Here is a 25996-nt window from a genome sequence, read left to right as displayed (position 1 = left end):
AATTCATTTTGCATCCATAGGCATCTCAGTTTGAGGAAAAATACACATTCAATAGACATACTGTTACCATAGACAGACAGACAAGTAAGACCCATCAGACAAAAAACAAAACACATCACAATTATTGAAACATAACCCATTACAAAATTACCATCTGTCCTCTGGAGTATGTTTGTGTGGGACAATGTAGGGACATGTTACCATTACAATTTTGATATAATGCCGATCTAACTTAAAGGTCCCATATTGTGCTCATCTTCAGGTTCATTCTTGTATTTTGTGTTTCTAATAGAACATGTTTACATGCTGTAATGTTAAAAAAAATATATTTTCCTCATACTGTCTGCCTGAATATACCTGTATTTACCCTCTGCCTGAAACGCTCCGTTTTAGTGCATTTCAACGGAATGGCAACGGATTTGCGTTGCTAGGCAAGAGCTTGGGTCCATGTTCACTTCCTGTCAGCTGATGTTATTTACATACACTGCAACAGGAAATAAACTGGGACACATTTAGAATATTTGTTTAAAACCGTGTAATGGTCTAAATATTGTATATTTGTGACATCACAAATGGACAGAAATCCTGACGGCTTGTTTCAAACGCACAATTTCTGAATACGGGCTGTGTGTATTTCTCCATATATTGAGCGTTTTGATAGTTTAACAGTATTTATATAGCACTTAAACCTGCTTTATAATATAAAAGACATGAAAATCTCACTTTTTACAATATGGGACCTTTTAAATAATAAACATTTCTATTCTGCCCCATATCTTGTAACATCTCTATGCTTTGACCGAATGCATCCATAGATCAGCACATCTCTTTTTTGAGCCCCACGTGTCTTGTGAGACTCACATGAACTGTGTCTCTTCATGTCGTATTCCTCCCCTGTGTGAAATTGAAAAATAACAGGCAAATTTCACAAAAACGCTGAGAATCACCCATCGGTTTCACCCACTTATAAGTAGCCTTTGTTGTAGTTGCATTTCCTTTTCTTTGTGGTAGTTTCCATCATATTCCGCCTAAATCTGCACAGCTTGTGACTTTGCGGTGACTCGCAATTTTCCCTGTTGGGCATAGCGTGGCAAAGATGGTGAACCGTTAACCTGCACTTGACCCAAGAGTGCGCAGTTTGACCGTAAACAAGACAAGCCTTCCTTGCTTTCTTCACAGCCACATGGGATAAAAATGCTGTGCAATCTCTCGTAAAGTGGGACACCTGGTGACCCTAACAAAAGTGTGTGCCTTTTTAAAGATAGGGAGGCTATTAGCGTTGAGGATGTCCTGTACTTAAATTAATAAAAACAATAACACAGCTCCCTATGTGTGGAGTTTGCATGTTCTCCCCGTGTTTCTCCGGGTTCTCCGGCTTCCCCCGACAGTCCAAAGACATGCAGGTTAATCGTTGACTCTAAATTGCCCGTAGGTGTGAATGTGAGAGCCTGCCTCTGTGTCAGCCCTGTGATAGTCTGGCGACCTGTCCAGGGTGTACCCCACCTTCGCCCAGTGTCAGCCCGCGACCCTGAATAGGATAAGCGGATACAGATAATGGATGGATGGATGAATAACACAGCTGCAGCACAATGACTGCCTACCTTATCTACAAAAGATGTTTTTGTATTTGTGCTGAGTTATTTGTTATCATGTCCTTGTTCTTTTCTTAGCCTTTTACTTGGTCCAGACACTTTATTAACAGCCTGTATCACCCACAGGTGCAGTGTGTAGCCGGGGCAGCACAGAGGAAGGAAGCTCTGGGGAGGAGGCGGTGCGGCAGCGTGCCTCTCCGGCTGTGGATGTGCTGGGTGGCAACCCCCAGGCTGCACAGAATGTGGCTGGGGAGTCACCTCAGCATGCCCCGCAGCCGGTCGCAGCTGCCCCCCGCCCAGTCCCTCCGTTCGCCTGTCTGTCCACTGTGCCATTGCCGCAGAGCAACGACTCAGCATTCCTCGGCATGGAGAACGCCCCTCAGACCAACTTGCCTGAGACTCTCCCGATCAGGAGCGACTCTAAGGACAGCATCTCAGAAAAAGTCCACGCCGAGGAGAGCGTTGCCGAAGTTGTCGGAGTTTCGAGATCCCTGCCAACATCCCTCAATGAGGACTGCAGTTCCTCCGCTGAGATGCAAAGGCTTCCAGCTCCTCTTTGTCCCCCGCTCGCCCCTGATACACAGATTGACAGCACAGTGCAAGAGTTGCAATACGGGTCACAAACTGATAAAGAGAAAAGCCACTCAAATAGTAAGACGAACCAGATTCAGCCACCTAGAGGAGGGGCTGGACTTGTTGTTATTACGGGGACAAAGGAGAAACAGTCCGTCACATTGGAATATAAACCAGAGACTGGAACAAACACGGAACTTGGTGGAAAAGAGCACACAGGCGGAAATATTCTCCTTAAACCCCGATCTCAAATCTGTTTCACAGCCTCATCTCCATCTGTCCCACAATCAAGTGTTAGTTTTAAAGTCCAAGACGCCACAGAACACGGGGCTATGGAGCCGTCTGACAGGGACCCGCTTATCCTCGCAAATCAAGGCAGCCATATACCTCCGCCAGGTGCTGCGGTGCAGGCAGGTGGTCACCAGGACTCTAAATCGTCTCCGCTCCCTTTACCCTCATCTGGCAACAGTGAGATTAAACAAACTGACCTGTCAAAACCTCAGACCATCAAAGAGATCTCAACTGATGTCAGAGAAATACAGAAAGAGAACTCTTTGGAATCAGTTGAGCACGTTAAAGAGCTTGTTGACACTTCTCACAAAGAAAGACAACTTCCATCAGCTGACATACTTGATACCCCAAAAGCGAGAGAATCGCCTCCTGGATTATTCACTTCTGCCGGAAAAGGAAGCTCAGCGACCAGCAGAGAAGATGGAAACATCCAGAGGAGCTGCGATCCACTCGAAGGAGAGCAGGTGGAGAGTAGCGTGAGAGAAGAACAAACTGACACCTCCTCATCTGACGTCACGATGCTGCCAGAGTGCTCTTCCTCGCAGGAGAGTTCCTCAAAACCCTCTGCTGCACCACATCTGTTTGACACCAGCCTGGTTGTCTCACTGCAGACGGAGCAGGTTGCTGAAGCAGAAACATCTCATCCCCCTGACCAAGTCCCCACAACGGAGACGCCGCTGACCGCTGAGCTTGTGCATTCAGCCGAAGCTCAAGAAATTGTCGTTGTCAGAGAGGAGGCTCATATCAGCGGGGACTGGTCGAACATGCACCTGAATCAGAGTTACCTCCTACAACGAGAAGACGGCAGCGTCTGTGAAGCTGCCATTGTAAACGAGCTGAGTTCTGAACTCTCTACCGGGGAACCAAAGCTGTATGAAGAAAGTGTTCAGGCAGATATTGAGTTGCACTCGCAGCCAGTAGAAGTGTATGAGTTTTGCACCCTGGTTGAGGAGGTTGCTGAGGAGACTGTCTGTGCCAGTAGTAGTGCACAGATCCCTCACTCTCCAGGATATGAGGTGAACTTATTCAACGCGTTACTCGATCACACTGACGTCTACACCGTCAAAGTGGACCTTGAAACAACTATTCACACAATAAATGAAAGTGACACTGTCTTTATTTCCCAGCAGCCCTTGCCTTCATCGCATGATGCAAATCAAACACAGGCTAGCAGCGATTCCCATAATTTGTCCACACAAAACACGAAGTCTGCAGCTGTCGGGCAACATTTGGTATTAGATGCTAACCAAGCCGTTGAAGTGGATAACTCAAGTGAGGTTTGTTTAGTTGAAGTAGCTGCTGTTACGTCTGACTCATTCGCTGTTGAACAGATGGACACCAGTCCACAAATCGTGACACCTTGCTCACAGGTCAATGCAGCCCTCTTGGACCAAACAGAGGTGAGTGATTCTCCTGTAGTTGAAATGATTCCCCCAAAACAGGAAGCAGGAGCGACAGCTGGTGCACTATCTCTCATATCCCCGGTGGTCACTGGTGAGGACACAGGGATGGAATCATCTGTTGCTGTTTCAGTACAGCCCTCTCTAAATCAGACTGTTGTAAGTGCCACAAAACGTGAGGCCTGTGTTTCTTCTCCACATGAAGGGACCAAAGAAACCCCTGCTTTGACAGAGACTCCATCACAGAGCGTCCAGAATGTTGCTGTGCCTACAGAAACCAAACCGAAGGCTATCTGCATCACTCGCTCCTCTGGCATTATAAATCCAAAGCTGCTCCTTCTTAAACCGGGAGAAACTCCCCTCCTGAAACACCCACCCTCCCTTTTGGCAAAGGTGTCCAAGCAACAGAATGCGGCCGGCGAGCTGGCCAATGCCCACAGCTCTCGGTCTGGCACAGCGTCTGAGGAGTGCCTTCCCCAAACTGTCTCGGACTCTTTATGTGCGTCTGTGGCTCTTAGCGGCCAGAAAGATCAGACGCAGTGCTCCGTCAATAAAACTTCTGTGTCAGCAGCTCCGCCTGGCGAGGTGCGGCAGCCCACTATGAGCGGTAACTCACTTCAACTTGACCAGACTGCATCTGTCACCCTCACAACCTCCACAAACAAATCTGACAAAGAGGCCTTAAATGTTACTAAAACTTCAAGCGAAGCCGAGTCCTTGTCACAAGACGGCGTCGCCCCTACAGATGCTACGAAGCCTAACGCCCTTTACGTGCTCTCAGCATCAGGGGAAAGGGAAGACGCAGTCATGGCATCTACCAGCCAACCGGACTCCCTCTATGTGGAGGAAGAGAGCGAGGACATGGAGCAGGACGAAGCAACGGGAGAAACTGAGGCCCAAGAGGCCACCTCAGGACAGGTCAGCAGTCCAGAGGAGGGCAGCGATGAAGAACCAGACGCCGACAAAACAGAAAGCGAAATGACCACCCCCAGCTCTACAAATAAGGTATTTTCACGAAGAGAACAATTTTATGAAATCTATTTTATTTAAGATTTATGAATGTGCAGAGCAGCGTAAATGGAGGAAAGACCAGAGGCAGGAAGACAATTGCTACAACATGACACATTGAAGCATTGGGCCTCATAATACTAAACAGTTTGTCCTTGAATGCCAAAGTAAGGCAGTTGTATCAGACTCCACACGGAACAAGGACATAGCTGAGGTGAAAATCTGTATCTGGGCATCTTGTCAAATGTTAGATTGTGATTAAGATGAAGATAATATGTGTTTATTAGCTGTGTATCTCATTGTTTCAGACAAAGCTGATTTTACTTTCTAATCTGAATCATCTATTGAAGCTAAATAGTTTATCAGGTCACACTATGAATCCCGAGGAACAAGTTTTTTTTACTAACCTGTAATGATGTGCCACACTCTGGAGCTGTATTTGTATTTTAGTGTATGACAGTTTATTGTAAGATAGAAAGATGCTCAATTTACAGTGCAATTGTAATATTTAAGATACAAAGAAAATAGATTAAAAAAAGGAAAAATACACGTAAGTATACAGATACATGCAAATACTTATTGAAAAAAGGATGATTATAAACATAGTGACACATCAACTTAAAGACACAATGAGTAGGATTTGTTTCGTTGCTGTTGGTAAAAAACAACATTTAGAGTTGGCCCCTCCTCCTCAGCTCAACGGGGTTAGGGTGCTCGCCAGCGGTTGAAAGCCAACCCCAGATTCACTCTTGTTTTGGAACGAGCTTTGTCCGCTTATGCCTTGTTCACACTACACGACTTTAGCCCTGATTTTCCGCTCCCCGACAGTTTTCAGAGGCAAATCGGCGTTGCCTTGCCGCTCGCACATCAGCGCTCGAGCGTCATGGTGAACTGCTGAAAAACGTGGGCCGAGGGGCGCCATGGTAGCCTACCTGGTAAAGCGGGCGCCCCATGTACCAAGGCTTAGTCCTCACCGCAGCGGCCCGGGCCTGTAACAACAGGAACTTAATGTAAGGAGGAAAGTTGTTGTTGCACCCAGAGGAATAAATAGTAAAAAAGGTGTGAAAACAGACTATTTTGTAAACGCGTGCCAACAACAACATTAGCAATGTGCCTTGCGTATGGTATCACATCATTTACCGTGTATTCCTCGTGTGTGTTTTCGTGACAAAACATAGTTTGGAGACCTCATTGGGGATTCCTCCCTGTGAAAGATCTTGTAGTGCGTGACCACCTGTCGCCGCTCAGTCATGTAGTGTGAAAACCACAACGACTTCAAGACTCACGATTACAAGACAGCAAGTTGTGTAGTGAGAACAGTACAGCGATCTGACGACTTTGAAAGTCTTGTAGTGTGAACTTGGCTTTAGCGTCTCGCCTCGCAAAATTAAAATTTTTTCGGTGCTGTGTCCGCCTTTTTCGTAGCTTCCTCTTGGATGCATGCTTAGGATCTTTTATAGAAGTTGACGCCCAGGAACGTCACGAACACAGCAAAATAAGAACATACTGGTAGAGGGCTGCAGGGTCTCTGCAGACACCGCCACACGCTTCTAGTGGTTCAGAAGTGATTGATTTTTGTCTATACTTTTTTTTTTTTTTTAGGAAAATCCTACTCATTGGGCCTTTTTATATATAGTGTATGACACTTTTATGAAATCATTCTGTGAGCTGTAAATCAGCCCTAGACCTGAAAAGAGTACCCATTATGTCGTTATGCTTCTGTAATCAGGTATGCTGGCATGTTTTCACTGCATGTAGTCCATGTCAATGTCACTCATGTGAACAGTGTTTGTATTGTTGAGTGATTTTATTTCTGTTGAGTTGGCCGCATGCTAAGCCATGTGTGTTTTCCAGCATGGACAGAGCAGGACAGACAGAAAGGCAGTGTTCCTCAAGGTAAGCGGTGGCTGTCAGACACCCAGATAGGTTTCCCTTTTTAACAGGATGTTCACGAGGCACTTCCTAGTCAGGGCGCTGTCACTGCTAATGACGGGGAGCATTTTGACTTAAAAAGGCACTCCTTTGACTTCTGCTATTTGTAATTCTGCATGAGATAAAAGCTGACAGAAAAGTCACTGATAGCTTGTTTATAATTCTGGAGCATGTCCGTATTTGCCTCTTGTAAACGCTTGCTCTAACCTTTTCCTTGCATGCAGCTTTTATCTTCGTGAATCTTGCTGCTTTCACCTCGCTAATGTTTGAAATAATTTTCTCCTCATCTTTCTCTCTTTGCCTTCAGGTGCGCCAGTGGATAGCAGACAGGGTCACTGCGAATTCATCTCCCGTCTCGCCCTCCACCTCCTCCTCTTGCCCCGGTCCCTCACAGGCCGGCGATTGGTCGGCCCTGCGACGGGATAAGTCCTCACCTCTCCGCGGTCCTCATGGGAAGTTTGTTTCTCCTGGCACAACCGGCGGCTACAGTTCCACCTCTTCCCCACCAGAACAGCCCGCCCCTCCGCGACCCCGCGGAGAGCGCCACACAGACATGGCAGAGCTGGCGAAACATGTGAGTGAGACTCGAGATGCAGTAAAACATTTTATTATTCGGACATGCAAGAGGTGCTTGAGCTTAGAAAATCAGACATTTTTAATATTCCACAGGTGGTTTGAGGCGTCATAAACTGCTGCCAGTGCGACGCATGTCAGTCGGGGGGTGAAAGTAGTTTGAAGTTCTTGCCGGTACTACTAGTCTACCCCAACCTTCATCGCTTGATATTGTTCCCCTCCCACCCCGAGCTTCATGCATCCCTGTACACACTTTAATGCCTGTAAGGTGTAGAAAGAAATTAGAAACACTTGAAATGTATAGCAAAAATATTTATTTAAATGGTGAAAGCGCTGCAAAATAATTTGTAAATGTTTACAAAACTTTTCAAGTTTGGAGTTGTTGTTCCGACTTAAAGCTGAAGTAGGCGAGATTGGAGCAAATATGATTTAAAAAAGTTACTTTTATAAAACGGTCGCTGTAACGTGACAGTAGTGCATGAGACAGGTAACCTGAAAAAAAATCATGTGCCTCTGTGTCCAGATTTACCAGTCGGGATCTCGTGTTTCCGATTATTCCGACACCACATGAATGCAGCACAAATGCCCATCTCACAATGTTAATGAAAGTGAAACAGCTTTGCCACAGGAGTCAACAAATGGAGCTGTGATTAGGGATATTTGACACACTGCACACAGTTGTACCGGCAGTGATACATGAGGATACTTGATGTCAGAGTGTGATGAACAGGAAAACCCAATTTAGAAGCATGTTACAGTCTTCTGCCTGCATGAGGAAGATGAAATGATACTGACCTGACATCACTGGTGGTGAAGTCTCTTTTTGTAAAAACAGAAGTGTTCTGTAGTAAAGGGGGAGGGGGTGGGGGGGGGGAGTGAAGCGCTCCTCCGCTGTGTTATTAGCACCATACATCTCCAGCCTCTCTGCTGCAGCATTACTACAAGGGAAAGCCGTTGTTATCCAAAACGTTGTACGGGCGCAGGCCTTTTGAAATGAAACAGACTAATGTGACTGTTCACGTTCTGTGTTGCAGTTCGAGCCGGTCTCTGGGTGAAATTCTCATCTTTTCAAACTAAATTATTAAGTTATTAAATCCAAAATGCGCCCACACACTTTTGAAGATGAACTACAAGATAACTCTAGCTTGTGGTGCTGTACATCGTCTATGTTTTTCACCCACCCCTCCTTACTCACAGCTTCAGAAACACTGTTGTAGCTAACTAAAGTGTCTGCAGGATTTACTGAGTGGTTTGACCGTTGTGTGTCCTTTAGGAAGCGGACATCGAGCATCGGACCCAGACGCTGAGGCGAGAGGGCTTCTGGTCAACGAAGCGTCTCACCCGCCTGACGGAGCCGCCGCGACCCAAAGTTCACTGGGACTACCTGTGTGAGGAGATGCAGTGGCTCTCTGCTGACTTTGCTCAAGAGAGGCGGTGGAAGAGAGGGGTGGCTAGAAAGGTGGGTTACGTTTAAGTTGTATGTGTTTTTACTAGCTTGCTTGAAAGATTAATTATGCTATATTTCTGATTTATAAATGTATGTTTTCGATGTTATTAGGTGGTGCGAATGGTGATGAGACACCACGAGGATCTGAGACAGAAAGAAGAAAAGGCCAAGAGAGATGAGCACTCTAAAATCAGAAGAGTTGCCTCTTCTATCGCGAAGGAGGTCCGGGCTTTCTGGAGCAGCGTGGAGAAGGTACAGATGATTCACAAAAACCAAGCAAACAAAACATTCTGGTTCGAAGCTCAGCTGTGGAATTTGAAAGGATCACGGCCTCTCTTTTGTTGTTTTTGTCACAGAAATAAAATGCACTTTTCAGAAACTAGAATACATATACAAGCAAGTGAAATTATACTGCCTAATTTTGTCCAATATTCATCATTCAGGCTTTATTGTAGCTTCTATTGAAGCAATGTGTTGAGAGTGTTGGTGTCTTATCGTTTGTCTGTTAAGGTGGTGCAGTACAAACAGCAGTCCAGACTGGAGGAGAAGAGGAAGAAGGCTTTGGACCTTCAGCTGGACTTCATTGTCGGCCAGACGGAGAAATACTCCGACCTCCTCAGCAAGTCACTCGCACCGTCCAGGCCTGCTGAACCTGAACCTGAACCGGTCCCTCAGACTCCCAATAAATCTGTGCCATCTGCCACTGATGAGGATGGTGAGAAGTTGTTTTTATCTCTGCAAGGCATAAGGAGATTATGTGTTCTGTCGTGTCTGTATGACTGCTTTTTAATGCACACTAATATTCCACTATTCTGAATATTTACAATATTTAGAATTTGAAATGGGTCATGTAAACAGCATATTCCATTTGGATATTCTGAATGGAGCATTTTACGATTAAGACGTGGGATATGCTGATATTATTCATTCTTTAGACATGTATACAGCGCATTCAGAATATACGTCATAAATTGTTTTTTTTTACAGCAGTTTGTGACACACGGCCTCTTCCCTGTTTGCGTCCAGCTCTGTGCGTTGAACACAAACCAACTAGCCGACAGTTTGCAGAGATGCATGCTCAGAAGAAAAGCCCACATTTCTGGTCGGAAGGAGAAACACACCTACTTTTAAACATTATGAAAGACTTAGATATCAACAGGTTTTTGGAATATGTGCCAAAATGGCAACGCTGACCTTTTCAGGAATGTGGTTTAGGGAATGAAAGAGGGAGGCGGTGTTGTCAAACAAGTCCACCATATAAGTGTAAATGTAAACGGGAATATTGGTGGACTGCTCATTTTCGGTTTTTGGAATAAAGGCAAAAAAAATCATATTTTGTGCATGTAAACGTGGTCAGTAATTGACTCCTCACTCCTCCTAAACTGGTCAGTAGGGACCAAACTGAAATCTGATGTTTTTAGCTAGCTACAGGCATTTTGCTAGCGTTTCAGCCCTTGGTTGCACGTTGTAACGCCAATTGTTTTCCCCTCCGGTGGGCATAGTTTTCAGAGTAAGACGCTCTGTTTCTGTTGAGTAAGATTCAACTCTTCTTTGTTTGGGAGGGGAGAGGGACAACCACCTGGTGGAGATCTGCACTCTACTGAATGTAAAACCTGCACCTCATAAATAGAGCTTACTGTCTCCATGTCCTAGTGCTGAGACTGCTTTCAGAGCTGAATCATTGATTCATACCGGAGACGTTGTCATAGCTACACAGAGGTAAAATGTTTCATAGAGACAAAAAGCTGTTCTTCATTCTCAAGGTTGTTGCATCTTTGAGAGAGTCGCCTATGTTCTCACATGTCTGTGCAAATCCACCGGATTACCTGAGCTTCAATGCATCTCGACTAAGAGGATGTTGAGTTTAATAATCGTCAGTGCAGTTCAACAGCATATCCAGGGTACTGTACCGAGCACCGTTTGGCAACCGTCAGGTGTGAGACTTGTCAAACCTGTCAGACTAGTCTGCTGGCCGTGTTTATCAATGGCAGTTGATTCCCAGAGCATAGAGGTGACTTAAGTTTAAGGGTTGCTCAGTCAGAGGAAGGACAGACTTGGCAGTGATTCATGTCTGTGAGTCAGTAGTCCAGTCTCACTTAGATTTCAATATCTGGCAACGTTTATTGTGGTGCTAAAGTGCAACGACAGTCTGCTTAGCCATCAAGAATCTGAAATTTCCTCTAAATTGAGCTCTTTTTTAACCAAATTACTTCATAAGGCCACAATAATTGAAGCATTTCTTGGCTTTTAAAAATGCAGTTGCGCCTCTGTGTGGTGCCTTATGAACCTAATCGATCCAGATACAATATATATCTTTCTGTTTCCTTACAGCTACATACAATATTCAGGAAGTCCTTTTCACTGCAAAACAATTCTTGTTTCTCCATGCAGACCGAGACTTTGAGCCTCCCTGTGAAGAGGAGGATGACGAGGCGACCATAGAGGTGGAGGAGCAGCAGGAGGGCAATGACGCTGAGAGCCATAGGAGGGAGATTGAACTGCTGAAGGAGGAGGGCATGCTGCCCCTGGACCAATTACTCAGCACCCTCAAACTGCCACAGGTACCTCCACAAACCTGATGGGACTGGGATTGATGTCTTAAAGTAGAAGAACACTGTTTTAAGTTATACCGATTCTGGGTTTGCTCCTCCTGCCAGTTAAAAACAACACATTTGGTCTTTGCAAGTGGAAATGATGTTTATTTGCATATAGAGCAGGGAAGTGAGATTCCATCACAAGTGGTCAACTCAAGACGCATGTGGAGTCGCATTCTAATGCCAGGTCTGAACAGGGCCTCTGATTCCATGCACATATTCATGTTTTCATACACGTTCTGATTTCTTCTGGGTGTTAATAGTTCTGAAAGAACCAAAAAAATAAAGCACACTGTCACACCATCACTTGTGCTCACTTTATTTACAACCTTGCAGTCTTCAGACCTTCAGATTTTATGATGCCTTGCCGCAGTTTAACCGGTAAAAAGTCGTTCCCTTGTGATTAATGAAAATAAAACTGATAATGAAGACGGGAGCGCTGTGCTGTGCTCACGATGCCCTCTGAAAACAATCGCAGTAATAACACATATTAGTACAACATCGTCATCTCTAATGTCTATCACACATTGTATTTACTGTACACACATTCATTTTAACCTTATAGATGATGACATATAATTCAGATCTTCTTTTTCACTTCCAAATCATTATTTTGAGTAATGTTTTTTAATGTGGGATGATGCACATTATATGACTAAAATATTTGCAGTTAGTAACGTAAAATCATCCTCTATTTTGAGTTGTAATCAATCGTAAACAAAATTGACTTTTATTTAGAGTCTTGCCAGAAAAAGTCTTAAATATGTTTACTAACATAATGCCAAAAATACTGTGTTTTTTGTGTATAAATCATATAAATGACTACTGAGTGCTCTTGATACGGACCACCGATGTTTGTCATTTAATCACTAAATCATTGGATCACATAGGAGTCGGGCTCAGATGAAGAGTGCTCTGATGAAACCTCTTCATCGGTGGAGGAGGAAGACGGCGAATTCACTGCCAACGAAGAGGATGGTAAGATCTCTCTCAATATAAGATACTAAAGTAGTTAATACTTGGACATATCTTGGAAGAAGGGGTAGAAGCATTGCACTGATATATTTGTAATGAGTCTATTAGTGATGTAATATTTGTTTTCTCCCTCTTCTCATTTTCAGCTGAGGATGAGGAGGACACCATAGCTGACCAGGAGAAGGTAGAGGGAAATGTGAATCACGCAGAGGAGCTTGATGACTTGGCCAAAGAAGGTATTTATTCATAAAATGGAAAGTGTAATCGCTCACATTGAGTAGCCTCTTGTTGCTGTGAAGGTGTTTAAAGTGCTTTCTCTCGGTTGAAGAGCTTCTTTTATTGCTGATTATTTGCCAAGTGGAATTACCTCACTGCCGACTTCAAATCACTTCCAAATACATTTGAGCTAATACTAATTAAATAGTCCGTCTTGCCTTTTTTCCAGTCTATTGAGACATGAATATAAAAATTAAACAACCATTCAAATTTTTCATCGTCTGATATCTGGAGTCAACATGAAATAGACCTCAGTGATCTGAACACCAGAATATTTCAGGGTTTAGGTGCACCATTTCCTGGAAAAACATTTGGTTTCCTCTTGAATATTTTTGAATCTACTAACCTGTATGGCCAGAGGATGAATACAAGTTCTCAGCTGTGCAACTAAAGATCTTTTTGCTTCTAAATAAATGAGATATACAGTAACTTATGCGTGATGTGCCTATACTAGATGTCCTTAATTTTGGCTTATTTTCAAACCATTTTTTTTCATATTTCAATTAAAGTTTACTAAAATAAAGTTAACATTATATGCACCTTAAAGTTGGGTCTATGTAGGATAATCATTATTTGTTAATAACTGATCCCAGAGCTCTCCCAACACCGTGCTTTTTCTGATTGCTGTTTTTAAAGTAGTCTGTAATGTAGTACTCATTTTAAGCAGTGCCCTGTTTTTAAAAACAGGAGCAGTAAACATCAACGCTGACGTATCTCTGCTCTCCTTGTAGGCGACATGAGTGTTGAGGAGCTGCTCGAGAAGTACAAAGGAGCGTACGCCTCAGACTATGAGGCGCCGTCTGCGTCTGGCTCTAAAGAAAGTTCTGATTCGGAGGTGTCTGGGGATGAGGAGGAGGAGACCGAAGAAGATGAGAGTGATGTGGAAAGCAACACTTCCTCCTCCGGTACGAACCAGCTCACAGGGAATCAAAATAATGTCATATAAATTGTTTATCCGCTCCCACTTTTATATTTCCTTCTGTATGCTTTTTAAAGATTGTTTGCTGCTTTTAATGCATGCTGCTTATATTTATTATTAAATGACTTCCTCTGCTTCACTCAGATTCAGCAGGAGACAGCGGAGAAGATGATGACAGTGAGAAGGATGAGGAGAGTGAGGAAGAAGATGATGGCTGTGGAGATGAAGGGATGGAAGTCTTGCTAAAGGAGGGAGACAACAGCCCTCCTCCCGCTAGCTCACGGCCAAAGAAAGAGATCAGCCATATTGCTGCTACTGCAGAGAGCCTGCAGCCTAAAGGCTACACTTTGGCTACTACAAAGGTCAGTCTTGAATATTTAGAAGAATATTTTCTTCTTTTTAATGGCAAAAGACAATTTAGTAGCTTGGTGAATACAATAAATTGGTGTCATTTGTCTGACGGTGTGTTGTCGAAGCCTATCAGTGTTGAGATTCTCCTGTCGTCATTAAAGCTGAATCAGAAACGGAGGAAAAACATAGCCATCTGTGGGCACCCAGAGCGCTACGATAGTGCCTCATATTTGTACGGAGACCAGCCGAAAATCTATGTCTATAAATATATGTGTATAAACTGTAACGCCGCTGCCGAATATATGCCTAGATGACGTTATTTTGAGTGTTGATGGAGCTGCTATAATGCAAGCATAGCCTAGCCCTGATCAAGCCAGACTCCATTCAGAAAACAAGCATTTTAAAAGTTGTTTGCTTGTCGTCTTACGGACAGACCTGACAAAGCATGAATTCAGACTTTTTACAAATCTGCATAATGATGTAGTTATTTCGGCATCCTTTTGATCCGCTTATTGCAATTAAATCACAGCAAAATCAGTTTATTTTGGGATCATACCGATGTAGTAAACCAGATTAATTCAGCCGACGTGTGACTTGCTAAATGCAGTGGATACAGCTCCCTCTGGATGATGTTAAATGCTCTGAACTGTCTGTTGGTATCTATCTATCAATCAATCAATCAATCAATCAAAGTTTATTTGTATAGCTTCTTTCATACAAGTTAGCGCAGTTCAAAATGCTTCACAGATGACTGACAAGCTGAAAATAAGACCGCAACAAAACAACAGAAAAGACAAAACAATTCTGCTTTTTGATAATTTGAGACAAATGCTCACAAGACAATCAAATGATAAAAATGTTATAGAATAAAAACTATAGTAAAAGTAATAGTAGTAAAACAGTGTTTCGTAAAAAGATCAATAAATAACAATAAAATAGAATATATATATAATTTTTTCACAACTTAAATATGTTGTAAAAAGGTAAGCCCCTCTTCCTGATCCTGCGGTCAAACTTCTGGTGTGAAAACAGCATAAGACTTGGGTTACTTTTTGCCGTTCTGAACCATAATTTTCTCATCTTTTTTCCCCACTAAAAGGTCAAGACCCCCATCCCATTCCTGCTTCACGGCCAGCTACGAGAATACCAGCACATTGGACTCGACTGGCTGGTCACCATGTACGAGAAAAAGCTCAATGGCATTCTGGCTGATGAGATGGGTCTGGGCAAGACCATCCAGACCATCGCTCTGCTGGCTCACCTCGCCTGTGAAAAAGGTAACAAACCTGGTCCTGATGCTTTTTAGTACCATTTAAACATACAGCAGTTCATTGGGATTGTCTTTTTTGGAGTGGTACTCGTATTTTTATGCACTAAATGAACCCTGATGACCCGTCTTTTATGTTCAACTGCTGATATATTTTGTCATTTGACTTGTTGTGCTCAGGCAACTGGGGCCCTCACCTCATCATCGTCCCCACCAGTGTGATGTTGAACTGGGAGATGGAGCTGAAACGCTGGTGTCCTGGGTTTAAAATCCTCACTTACTTTGGCAGCCAAAAGGAGAGAAAGCTAAAGAGACAGGTAATAAATAGTATTAATGGTAAACCTTATTATATTTAGCACAGGTGTGATTTTATTGTTTATTTTTTCCTACAATTTGCAATATTTCTGGTGTGCAATTGTGTTTTTTTCTGCTTTAAGTACTTTATGACGACCCTGATGCAACCTTTTCTTTCCACTACACGTATCTGTGATGGATATTGTAACAAAAAACACAAATTTAATCCATATTAATTGTCCATTGTTGTTTTTCTTAGGGCTGGACGAAGCCAAACGCTTTCCATGTGTGCATCACTTCGTACAAGTTGGTGCTACAGGATCACCAGGCGTTCCGGCGCAAGTCTTGGCGGTATCTGATTCTAGACGAGGCACAAAACATCAAGAACTTCAAGTCTCAACGCTGGCAGAGCCTGCTGAACTTCAACAGGTCGGTAGAGCTAGGTGTACATTTCTACTTCTGAGAATACGAAGCAAACTTTAAGGCTCTAAATGAACAGTTAGTGTGGTATCGCTGCTTCAAACCTGCAAAATGAAGGAGCACCACATAGAAGTCAGCACTGTTGATAAAAGAAACCTCAGTGGATCTGCAGACTTGGACACGTCATCAATGATGTAAAGATGTTTCATCATCTCTGTGAACGTTATGCACACACGCCCAGCTGGACCAGCCAGGAATGATTAGTACTCGTCTGTGTCCAAGGGTTGTTGCTTCAAGCTTGAACATGCTTCAGAACACGCACCAGTGTCTCTGTGGACATGCATGAGCTGTCCAAAGTCAGTGTAGCGTACTTACTTGGTGTACTTTGTCCCTGCGATTTTAACAGCAGAATACACATAAGTGTAGTTCACAAAAAACTCAATTTAGCGCCTCCTTTTGGGGGAAAGAAGACAGAAGATTTCATAGACTTCAGTGCAATTTGATGTGTTTGAATTGTGATTTTGAAAAGTTTGTATGCATTTATCTCTTGTTGTACAATCGATTGTTTTATACTCAATTATTTTGCGATCTTGCCTGAACCTGAGCGGTTCCCCCAAAAGGGTCTGGGAAACATCCACATGTCCAGTTTTCCCAAACGCAGAGTTCCCTGATGTTATTATTGCTCACTATATGGCATAATAACCCGGTAGATTGAGATCATCATGGCTCCAGCATTCTTCTCGGAAATGAGGCTTGTAGGTGGAAAGTCTGAATAGGTGTCATAAGCAAGCATTATTTACCAAGTAGCTTTGTACAAACTAGTAATCCTCATTGAAAACAGTCTCTCCTGTCTGTGTAGTGTTTCAGAGCACATTCAAGGATGCCTCTCTGTCTCATCTGTGGGCTGCTGCCTGTCACAAACAGTCCGTGTGCATTCAGCTGTAGAGGACATGCCATCATTCAGTATTAACTATGTTTGACTTTGAATGCATCCTCGAAATTCACCAGAGCACTTCACTGTTTATCCACAGGCCTCAGCGGTGTGTGGATGTGAATGTTAACCAGCTAGTCTTACAAAAAGAAATGTTTTTTTTTTCTCTCTCATCAAAGTGGCTGTAATTAGACTTAACTAGCCATCATTTGGCTGGTGGCCTGTTCCAGCTGGTGGTAATTTCTCACCGTTACACCGAGCTTCAAAGAGAAGCTTCTGCCCATGAGGAGGCACACACACTGTTTTATTACACATAGATCTTCTTCAGGCAACGGGGTACATGGAGATAGAGAGAGCACTCACTCAGTGATGAGCCCCAATGCAAAACATCTGTGCATCTCAAATGCAAAAACCTTGAACTCATGTGTGGAATACAAGCATGGAGACTGAGGGACGAGAACCAAGAAACACATTTAGAGATGTTCCAACACCATTTTTTCCTTCCCGATTCCGATACCCGAACTTGGGGCATCGGTGGATACAGAGTACAGTTCAAATATCAGCCTGGATAAAAAAATATATAGTTGTTGTTGTTATTATTATTATTTGCTGTAACAGCTGTTTACTACTGGCCGTGTTTCCACCAAGAAGTTCCTGGTAATTTTAGCACCAAGACTACTTTTCAAGGAAGGTTCCTTCAGCCCATTGTTGTCTGCGTTTCCATAGCGGTGGTCACAGTGGTAAACACACTCTGCAGCCTGCAGTTCAGTGTGCCTGCCCGTTTCATCTAAATAACACGTTTGTCTCACTGTGACGACGATGTTTACTGCTGCATAGTATTCACTGATGCACGTTGGATGTAATGAATGAAATGCAGAGGAGTAAAATGAAACGTAAGAGCGTCTGTCTCCACAGTAAATCATGTGTTGAGTGTTTGATGGTTATTTAGTTGTGCTTTAGAACTTTAGAACTTTTTTTCTCTCATTCACAGCACCGCCATGCTGTTGATCTCCTCTACCACTTGCGCGACCTCTTTCTGCTCCTTGTTGTTTTTAAAATGAGTTTGGATGCCGACAGCAGAGCCTAACTGTAATTTTAATGTCATCAAACAAAGAGAAATGTTCTCCTCTCGTCCTAAAATGGTCCTATATCGATACTAAAGTACCTCCTTGTTTTATGAACGAAGCGGTACACGAGTTGAAGCAGTGATGCTGTGTGTGTGTTTCACCAATCAGCGACGGTACCTGTACTTTTCAGACAGTACTACCCCCAACCAGGGTCTTTTTTGTTGGGTAAAAAGGCTCTGGAAAATGTCCCCGGAACTTAATTTAGACCCTGGTCCCTGCGGTTGAAATGTAATGTGTTCCTCAAAAGGTTGCTGGTTCCGGGGGAAATTTCCTGCGGTCGAAACGGAGCTAAAGTGGAGTATTTAGCAGCTTAAGAGACAGATATTTCCCTCAGGAGTTGGTAGAGACCAAAATTAGAAGGAGAGTGAATGCTGGACTGGACAAACACGACTCAAAATGATTGTTTATGGCTCTCTGGATCTGCTGGATGTGTAGATAGGCAGCTGTTTGCCATATAAACTTTGTAAGGTGACTATGTCAGTGTTGTGTTAACAGCTTGTTGCACTCAAGTGGCCAAAAAACATCAATCAGTGCAGGTTTAATGAGTCTTAAGCAGCAGCTTTGAAACCCATTTATATGAACTCCATTTCTTCTCCTTTGTCATCTATAATCCTAATTCTGTAAATCTTGCCACGTATATTTAAATGTCTACATCCTCTCCCCGCTACAGCCACCGGCGACTGCTGCTGACAGGAACCCCCCTCCAGAACAGCCTGATGGAGCTGTGGTCTCTGATGCACTTCCTCATGCCCCACGTCTTCCAGTCCCACCGCGAGTTCAAGGAGTGGTTCTCCAACCCGCTGACAGGGATGATCGAGGGCAGTCAGGAGTACAACGAGGGCCTGGTCAAGAGGCTCCACAAGGTGCTGAGGCCGTTCCTGCTCAGGAGGATCAAGATCGACGTGGAGAAGCAGATGCCCAAAAAATACGAACACGTGGTGCGCTGTCGCCTCTCCAAGAGGCAGCGGTTTCTCTACGACGACTTCATGGCACAGGCCACGTGAGTTACTACTACCCTTATCTTAATTATTCCTTGAGATTGTTGATCATATTACCAGTTTTTTTTTCTCTCCATTCATCACCTTTTTTGTTTCTGATTCACAGGACCCGGGAGACGCTGGCAAGCGGTCACTTCATGTCTGTGATTAACATCCTAATGCAGCTCCGTAAAGTGTGCAACCACCCCAACCTGTTCGACCCTCGACCCATCCAGTCTCCCTTCATCACGAAGCCCATTGTTTTCCATACGGCCTCCCTGGTGCAGGACGCCCTGGAGGTCTCTCCTATGAAGGTTGGCATGAAAGGAAAACAAAAAAAAAGCTTTAATTTGGTCAGAAAATCAAGCAGACTTGGTATTATAATATAATGTTTTTACATCCTCAGCGCTGCGACCTTTCTATGTTTGACCTTGTTGGTTTGGAGAGTCGTGTGTCCCGGTACCAGGCAGATGTCTTCCTGCCACGTCACAAAGTCAGCCGACAACTTATCCAGGAGATCGTGGAGTCCCCTGAACCCCCTCCGAGACCAAAACCAGTCCGCATGAAGGTCAACAGGTACACAGCTTCAATGACTTTTAAAACCACAAACTATGCAGACAAATTGCTCCCCCAGAGGAATACAGCTTTGCCTGCATCAGTATGCCAGTTGTGCATCCTCTCATCTGTAACTGTGGGAGCAACTTGTGTTAAGTGCTTTGCTAAAGGTCACCTCACAGACAACTCAATTAAATTAAAATTCAAAGCTGACCAACATTTGGCTGCCGACAAAAGTCTATCAGGATTATTTATGTTCTTTTGTCCCTGAATACAATGTTTGATCTTTTGTACGTTGTTCTGTCTGTCATCTGTTTTAGGATGTTCCAGCCACCTCCTAAAAGTGATAATCGATCGGTTCTCCTGATAAACAAACCTACCTGCTCAGTACCTCCTGCAGCACAGACCCCCAAACCTCCTCCGGTTACTGAAGTCACCTCGACTCCTGCACCTGCTCCTGTAGTTCATCAAGGCAAGTGAAGAGGGGAAAAATTAAGCTTGAACATGATTTCTTCAATTCAATGGCGTATAAGGGCCATTGTAGGTAAACAAAAAAAATGACGAAGCCGGGGAAGGTGGATAATATTAAGAGAAAAAACTGAAATGTTATGCTGTCAAAGCTAACACGACAATAACGTATTAACGCAAATTCATTTTAACGCAAATTCATTTTAACGCCACTAATTTCTTTAACGCATTAACGCAGCTTGCAATATTTAGGTTGTAGCAGGCTCAGAAAAAAAGCTAGAGTGAAGATACTGGTATCATATGAAACTAGAAAACCTAATGAATCCATTGATACCAACCTTGCATTAAAGGAATTATTGGCGTTAAAATGAATTTGCATTAATGCGTTACTGTCGTGTTAACTTTGACAGCCCTAAAAAAACACTTTTTTCCCCAGATTTTTATCTCATAAATTTGTGACTTTTATCTCCGAGAATATCTCAGTTTTTTTCACAAAGTCATTAGTTTTTTTTCTTATAAATTTACGACTTTAATCTCTGAGGATATCCAAGTTTAATCCCGGAAATGTATTCTCTGATTAAATCCACCCTCCCCTGGCTCCGTAGATTGATATATATATATTTTTTTTACCCACAACGGCCCTAATACACCATTGTATGTAGCAGCAATACATCAGAATGTATTTTGTAATTGCAGATCTTTTTATTATTTTTTGCTTTTGCCTTTAGTGGTGTGTTCAGTGGCGACCACAGCTGCCCCCCGCCCGGCCATGCATCCTACCGCTCAAACTGCAGTGAGATCCAGCGCTCCGAAGCCAGTGCTGACCGTACGGCCTCCCACTGCCTCCTGCACAGGCAGCATCCCGGTCCATACGAGTCCAAACCCCGGCAACATCCTGCCCCAGAGGGTCCTGCTCAGCCCAGATATGCAAGCTAGGCTGCCATGTAAGTGTACACTTCAGTTGTTGGAGATGACGTATTATCTCATTTAAACTCCACCCTGAATGATAGCTGTCAGATTTAATATTTTAGGAGTACTTTAGAGAAGCACACCTTTTTTACAACAAACATCACACACACTGGTCCTCGTGCTTCACTGTCGTAAAGACTCTTTTATTATTAACTCATAAAGAAACGATAACTTTTGTAGTAAAGTAAATGTTCTAATCTACGTCTTCTCTCTGTTTTGCGTCCTAAGCTGGTGAGGTAGTGAGCATCGCCCAGCTCGCCTCTCTGGCAGGGCGACCTGTGTCGTCGTGTCAGGGCAGTAAACCTGTCACCTTCCAGCTTCAGGGCAACAAGCTGACTCTGTCTGGAGCCCAGATCCACCAAGTCCCAGCAGCTTCTCCACGCCCAGTTCAAGGTTAGTGTTACACTGCTTTTCGTACTTTCTATGGGTGAATGAATAGACTAAGGGAGAGTTTCTTTTTGTTTGAGGTGAACAAAGTACGGGAATACCTTGAAAATTGCCCCTTTTTTATTTAACAGTGCTTAAAAAGTCCCTGAAATTCAAATGAGCCACATAACGCTGTCTTATATTTTGACTAGGGCTGTCGATAAATTAAAATATTTAATCACGATTAGATTGTCCATAGTAAATCGCGATTAATTGCAACAATTTCATCTGTTCAAAATGTACCTTAAATGGAGATTTGTCGAGTATTTAATACTCTTATCAACATGGGAGTGGGCAAATATGTTTGTTTTATGCAAATGTATGTATATATTTATTATTGTAAATCAATTAACACAAAACAATGACAAATATTGTCCAGAAACCCTCACAGGTACTGCATTTAACATAAAACAATATGCTCAATGATATTCACAGTGAAAACACAACATTGTTGTTGTTGCTTCTTCAGGATGTACAAAAAAGAAGAGCAGTGAAATAATTGAGTTCTAAAAGTGAAACATTAAGCAAACTCATTCAGATGATTTATTTTGCAATAATTGTGCAGCTCCAGTTTCATTTATTTAAACCTGGTCCCTTAATGAAGGAATAATTGAAGTCATTAGGTATGATGTGTTATAATGTGGTTACTGGAGAATCTGTGGAGAAAAACGTTCCTGATTATAACCCGTCTGACTCTCTGCAGCTAATGTGATGCACCTGGTGTCCAGCGGGGTGCAGCACCACCTCATCACCACGCCGGCCCAGGTGACGGTCACGAGCAGCACCTCTACTGCTCCACCTACCAATCGGCTGCCTCACAACGTCTCAGCACAAGGTTTTTAACCCTTTTATCATCTTACTCTATCTTTCACATTCTGCCTCTTAACAGACACAATTATCAAACAATGTTATTTTATTATCTCAATGACTTTCATTCATTTATGCCCAAACACTATATTTAGTATGATTAGGAAAAATGACACATTTGTTCTGATTGGTCAAAAGTCTTGACATTTGGTATGGACTCACTTTGAGCAGGTATCTAACAGTACAATGTTTTTCTTTCAGGATTGTTGAAAAACTTTCAATATAAAATATGTTTTTACACTGCAGATGTGTGTATAACTTTGATATTCAACATGTTATGAGTTCATAGATACCAACACTTGATTGTGCTCCTTGTAGTTTCTGAGATATAGACATTTTCTTATCATACTATATCTAGTATTTGGGCGCATAGGACTACTGTTTATTCCTAAAATATAATGGAGTCTATTGCAAAAACATAGTTTCGTAGTCTCTTGTGCCCAAATACTAAGAAAAACTCCACCACTTGAGAACACTTCCACCAAAGGAAATAAAAAATTTCAGTTGCGGGCACAAATAGGGTTAATTGAACATCTGAATTAGCCAAATAATTATAATTAGTATAGAGTGCTGCAGGAATGAGTCCTAAAATCTGAAAATGAGTTAGCATTTTAGCACCTTAGTCAATGTGTTTTTAGTTAGATGCCTGAAATAAGGTCTGTGGTTAACACAAGCTGAAGAGATTTTAATGTTTTGTTCTACGATATAAAATACAGCAATATTTTGAAGCTTTGATGTGTCTTAAAAAAGGCTGTTACTAACAACTAAATGAGACGACTTAACGACTTAACGCCATCACGCCGACTCGTCCGCCTTTACAGCCTCGTTGTTTATATTGATGCAACAGTGGTGTAGTTAGTTTATAGCCTAATGTTAGCTTTTTACGTTGCATCCCTTTTAAAGAAGCCTTGTTTCTCACATCTGATATATTCCATGTTTCCTCAGTGGTCCCCGCCATGGTGAGCAGCCCCGGCGTCGTGAAGATCGTCGTGCGTCAGACAGCAGGCAAGGACGGCGGGACCGTGCCCACCCTGGCAGTGGCCCCTTCCCCTCGTGTTGTTCCTCTGACATCCCCCTCCCTGCACCCCCACGCCATCACCACCCCTGTCAGAAGCACTGCTCCACTGCAAATTGTCCAGCGCACCCCCGGTCCCGCCACTGTCCACTACACCATAGCTCCTCCCGGAAACCCTAGCCCGACCCCGAACCAGCCCCACCCCCCTCGCCCTGTCCTCAAAGTAGTGCAGCCTCCTCCATCGAGCGCAGAGCAGCCAGGTGAGAGAACGAGCTATAATTCACAACGCTGTGTGCATGCATGACAAGCAGAACTGGGTCAGAACATTACAGCAACTAATCTGTAGTATATCCTATCATCACACTCCCAATTTATTTGAATCTGCTTAAAGTAGCAGATGTGTGCAGCGTGTCATGTAAGATGAAACATACAGGGAAGTTTAGGCAGTCACAGGAAAGTCTCTCTCTCAATCTCGAAGCCAGTTTAGGATATTTAAGGATCCAGACATGATTTATAGAAATACTCTGCTTTGAATAATAATGTGTCTGATATGGCACAAAAGACTGCAAAGGGAGGTGAAATGTAAGTAGAGGTCATTATATGGAACGATGTGTCCTTGAATTTACAATAACTCTCATCAAAAGTCCTGCTAAAAGTAACACAAGGTGGCCTCTAGAAGTCTAAAGAAGTCGTTTTTCACGGCTGAGCACTTTTCAGTGCTACTGCAGGGCTGAGTTTTCTCTTCCATTCTCCAGTAAACGTGCGGCGGCGACGCATTTTGAGTTCAGGCTGGTGTACGCCAAGGGTAGAGTACGAGCATGGAGGCAGGGAGGCATCTGATTGGTTCTTTCCAAGCAGACCTCGAGGCAGTGATTGGTAGACGTTTTTACAGGATTACAGCAGCTACAGATGACAGCTCTTTTCCGGTCCTTTTTCAGAGCTCATCAGTAATGGATCGCTGTCGGGGTTTAAAAACCATTTCAACCAATATAACAAATAGTGGAGACTGGAGAACATCCTCAACCCTGCCTTTAATGTTTTCAATGAAAATAAGAATAATTAAGTAAAATATCAGTCAAAAGAATCACAATTTGATATTTTTTAAAAATTTTGCAGCCCTAGTTAGTATAACATAAGGACCCCATTCAATTCATTATAGAATTGAGCCTTTGCTAACAATAAATTCACAGATTTTTAAGACTTAATAGATCAGATCTGACAGACAAAAGTTTAGTTTTTTTGGGGAGAAATTGTTTCCCTTTATTAGCTGTAATGAAATTCATGGTTATTTACAACTCTCTGCTTTCTCCTCCGTCCTCCCCTCAGCTCCGGTTCCGGTGACCTCCTCGGCCTCTGCGTCCAAGTCTTCAGCAGCACCACGTGACAGCAGCAGCAGCAGCAGTCAAACACCAGTTACCACGAAGTCGAGACCCAGCACGGGCACAAAAGCCTTCCCTCCACCCAGGAGAGTACCTCGGCCTCCTCCTCGCTCTCCTTTCCATGTGGTAAGAAAGTTGTGTAGTTAAATTCTTCCATATTTAAGGTGATTTATCACAACAGCACACACAACTATTGGAAACATGATAATGCTGTTTTAGCGTCTTGTGTTCCAGCTCTTCACCTCGCTAACGTAAACCCTCCTACTCAACAGTCATGGCTGGCAGACAGCCTTAAACAGCAGCGTGACAGCCGACTGGACTTCATCATAGGAGTCAACGAGAACCGCTGTGCGGCGAAGCCCATGTACGGCCGGGAGGTATTGGACTTCTTGACTTTTCTCCCTGGTCCCCGTCCCTCGCCGGCCGCCCTGAGCTCCAAGGGCGAGTGGGGCCGCTCGGGCCATAGCAGCGCTCTGTTCGCTCAGTGGCAAGACAAGTACGACTACTGGTTTCAGAGTCGCGCTGTGAGGAAGGCCATCCACAGCATGGATGACCGGCTGGAGCTGCTCAATGAAATGATAGACCGGTATATCAGCTGGTTTTTCTTGCATGACACTTTTCTGAGCTTTAACTTAAGGGGAAATATTTGTGATTTAACTGTTTATTTATTCTGCCCCTTTTCAGGTTTACATTTGCGATTCCTCCAGTGGAGGCTCCTCCGATCTCCATGCACTGCTGCCATCCTCCTCCCTCTCTGAGCCACCAGCAGGCCGTCTTCTCCTCCTTGCTGTCGACTCAAGTCACTCCGCTCACTCGCAGCCTCCATCGTATCCAGTGTTACATGAGGACCCAGTTCCCGGACCTGAGGCTTATACAGTACGATTGTGGTAAGATGCTTTTTTTTGCAGCATGTTTGATACCAAGAGCAGAAAAACTAAAAATACAGAGTATCGAAGCTCGCTGCTTTGAGTTTGTTTAGACTTAATCTGACGAATGTGGTCTGAAAGATCTGATCTCAATGCGTCCTCAATGCATCTCGAGTGCGTTCACACCTGTACATAAAGCTGTCCACTTGTGACCCGATCACTCAGGACGCATGTTAATACCAGGTCTGAACAGGACCTAAGTCTGATCTAAAAAATTTTCTTTGCTGTGTTTATGACTTAAGAACAGCTGAAAAAAGTTTTTAAGTTCCTTAATTCTTTTTTTTTTACATTTGTTTGTGAAATGTTTGTTACTGTAATATTAATTTCGTCCACAAGAGGGCACCAGTATCCCATGTTCTAAATAGGACTAAAAGTATTCATGTATTCATCCATGCCCTAACTATTGATAACTCTGATTGTTTTCCTGAATAGTTTGTATATTTA

General features: G+C 43.4%; 1 protein-coding gene across 4 annotated transcripts in view; it reads left to right on the top strand.

Moving 5' to 3' along the window:
- The window catches only part of LOC119479665 (Snf2-related CREBBP activator protein), a 39331-nt gene that overhangs the window by 3016 nt on the left and 10319 nt on the right, over positions 1-25996 (top strand). For 3 of the 4 annotated variants that reach the window (XM_037755507.1, XM_037755503.1, XM_037755504.1), the window contains exons 3-27: positions 1719-4861; positions 6719-6760; positions 7104-7370; positions 8643-8828; positions 8928-9068; positions 9327-9531; positions 11208-11377; positions 12301-12388; positions 12532-12621; positions 13393-13566; positions 13725-13942; positions 15031-15208; positions 15379-15515; positions 15752-15921; positions 18641-18970; positions 19075-19261; positions 19354-19523; positions 19823-19974; positions 20699-20914; positions 21168-21332; positions 22069-22200; positions 23178-23507; positions 24574-24752; positions 24899-25212; positions 25311-25513. In XM_037755507.1, the coding sequence (XP_037611435.1) occupies positions 1958-4861; positions 6719-6760; positions 7104-7370; positions 8643-8828; positions 8928-9068; positions 9327-9531; positions 11208-11377; positions 12301-12388; positions 12532-12621; positions 13393-13566; positions 13725-13942; positions 15031-15208; positions 15379-15515; positions 15752-15921; positions 18641-18970; positions 19075-19261; positions 19354-19523; positions 19823-19974; positions 20699-20914; positions 21168-21332; positions 22069-22200; positions 23178-23507; positions 24574-24752; positions 24899-25212; positions 25311-25513 (7348 nt within the window). In that variant the 5' untranslated portion in view covers positions 1719-1957. The remainder of the gene's footprint in view (positions 1-1718; positions 4862-6718; positions 6761-7103; positions 7371-8642; positions 8829-8927; positions 9069-9326; positions 9532-11207; positions 11378-12300; positions 12389-12531; positions 12622-13392; positions 13567-13724; positions 13943-15030; positions 15209-15378; positions 15516-15751; positions 15922-18640; positions 18971-19074; positions 19262-19353; positions 19524-19822; positions 19975-20698; positions 20915-21167; positions 21333-22068; positions 22201-23177; positions 23508-24573; positions 24753-24898; positions 25213-25310; positions 25514-25996) is intronic. The other variant, XM_037755505.1, reaches the window with a different exon arrangement.

Source organism: Sebastes umbrosus, chromosome 20 (assembly GCF_015220745.1).
Source record: "Sebastes umbrosus isolate fSebUmb1 chromosome 20, fSebUmb1.pri, whole genome shotgun sequence".
Lineage (NCBI taxonomy): Eukaryota > Metazoa > Chordata > Actinopteri > Perciformes > Sebastidae > Sebastes > Sebastes umbrosus.
Note: the sequence above shows the minus strand (reverse complement) of the source record. Positions and strands in the feature narration are given on the sequence as shown.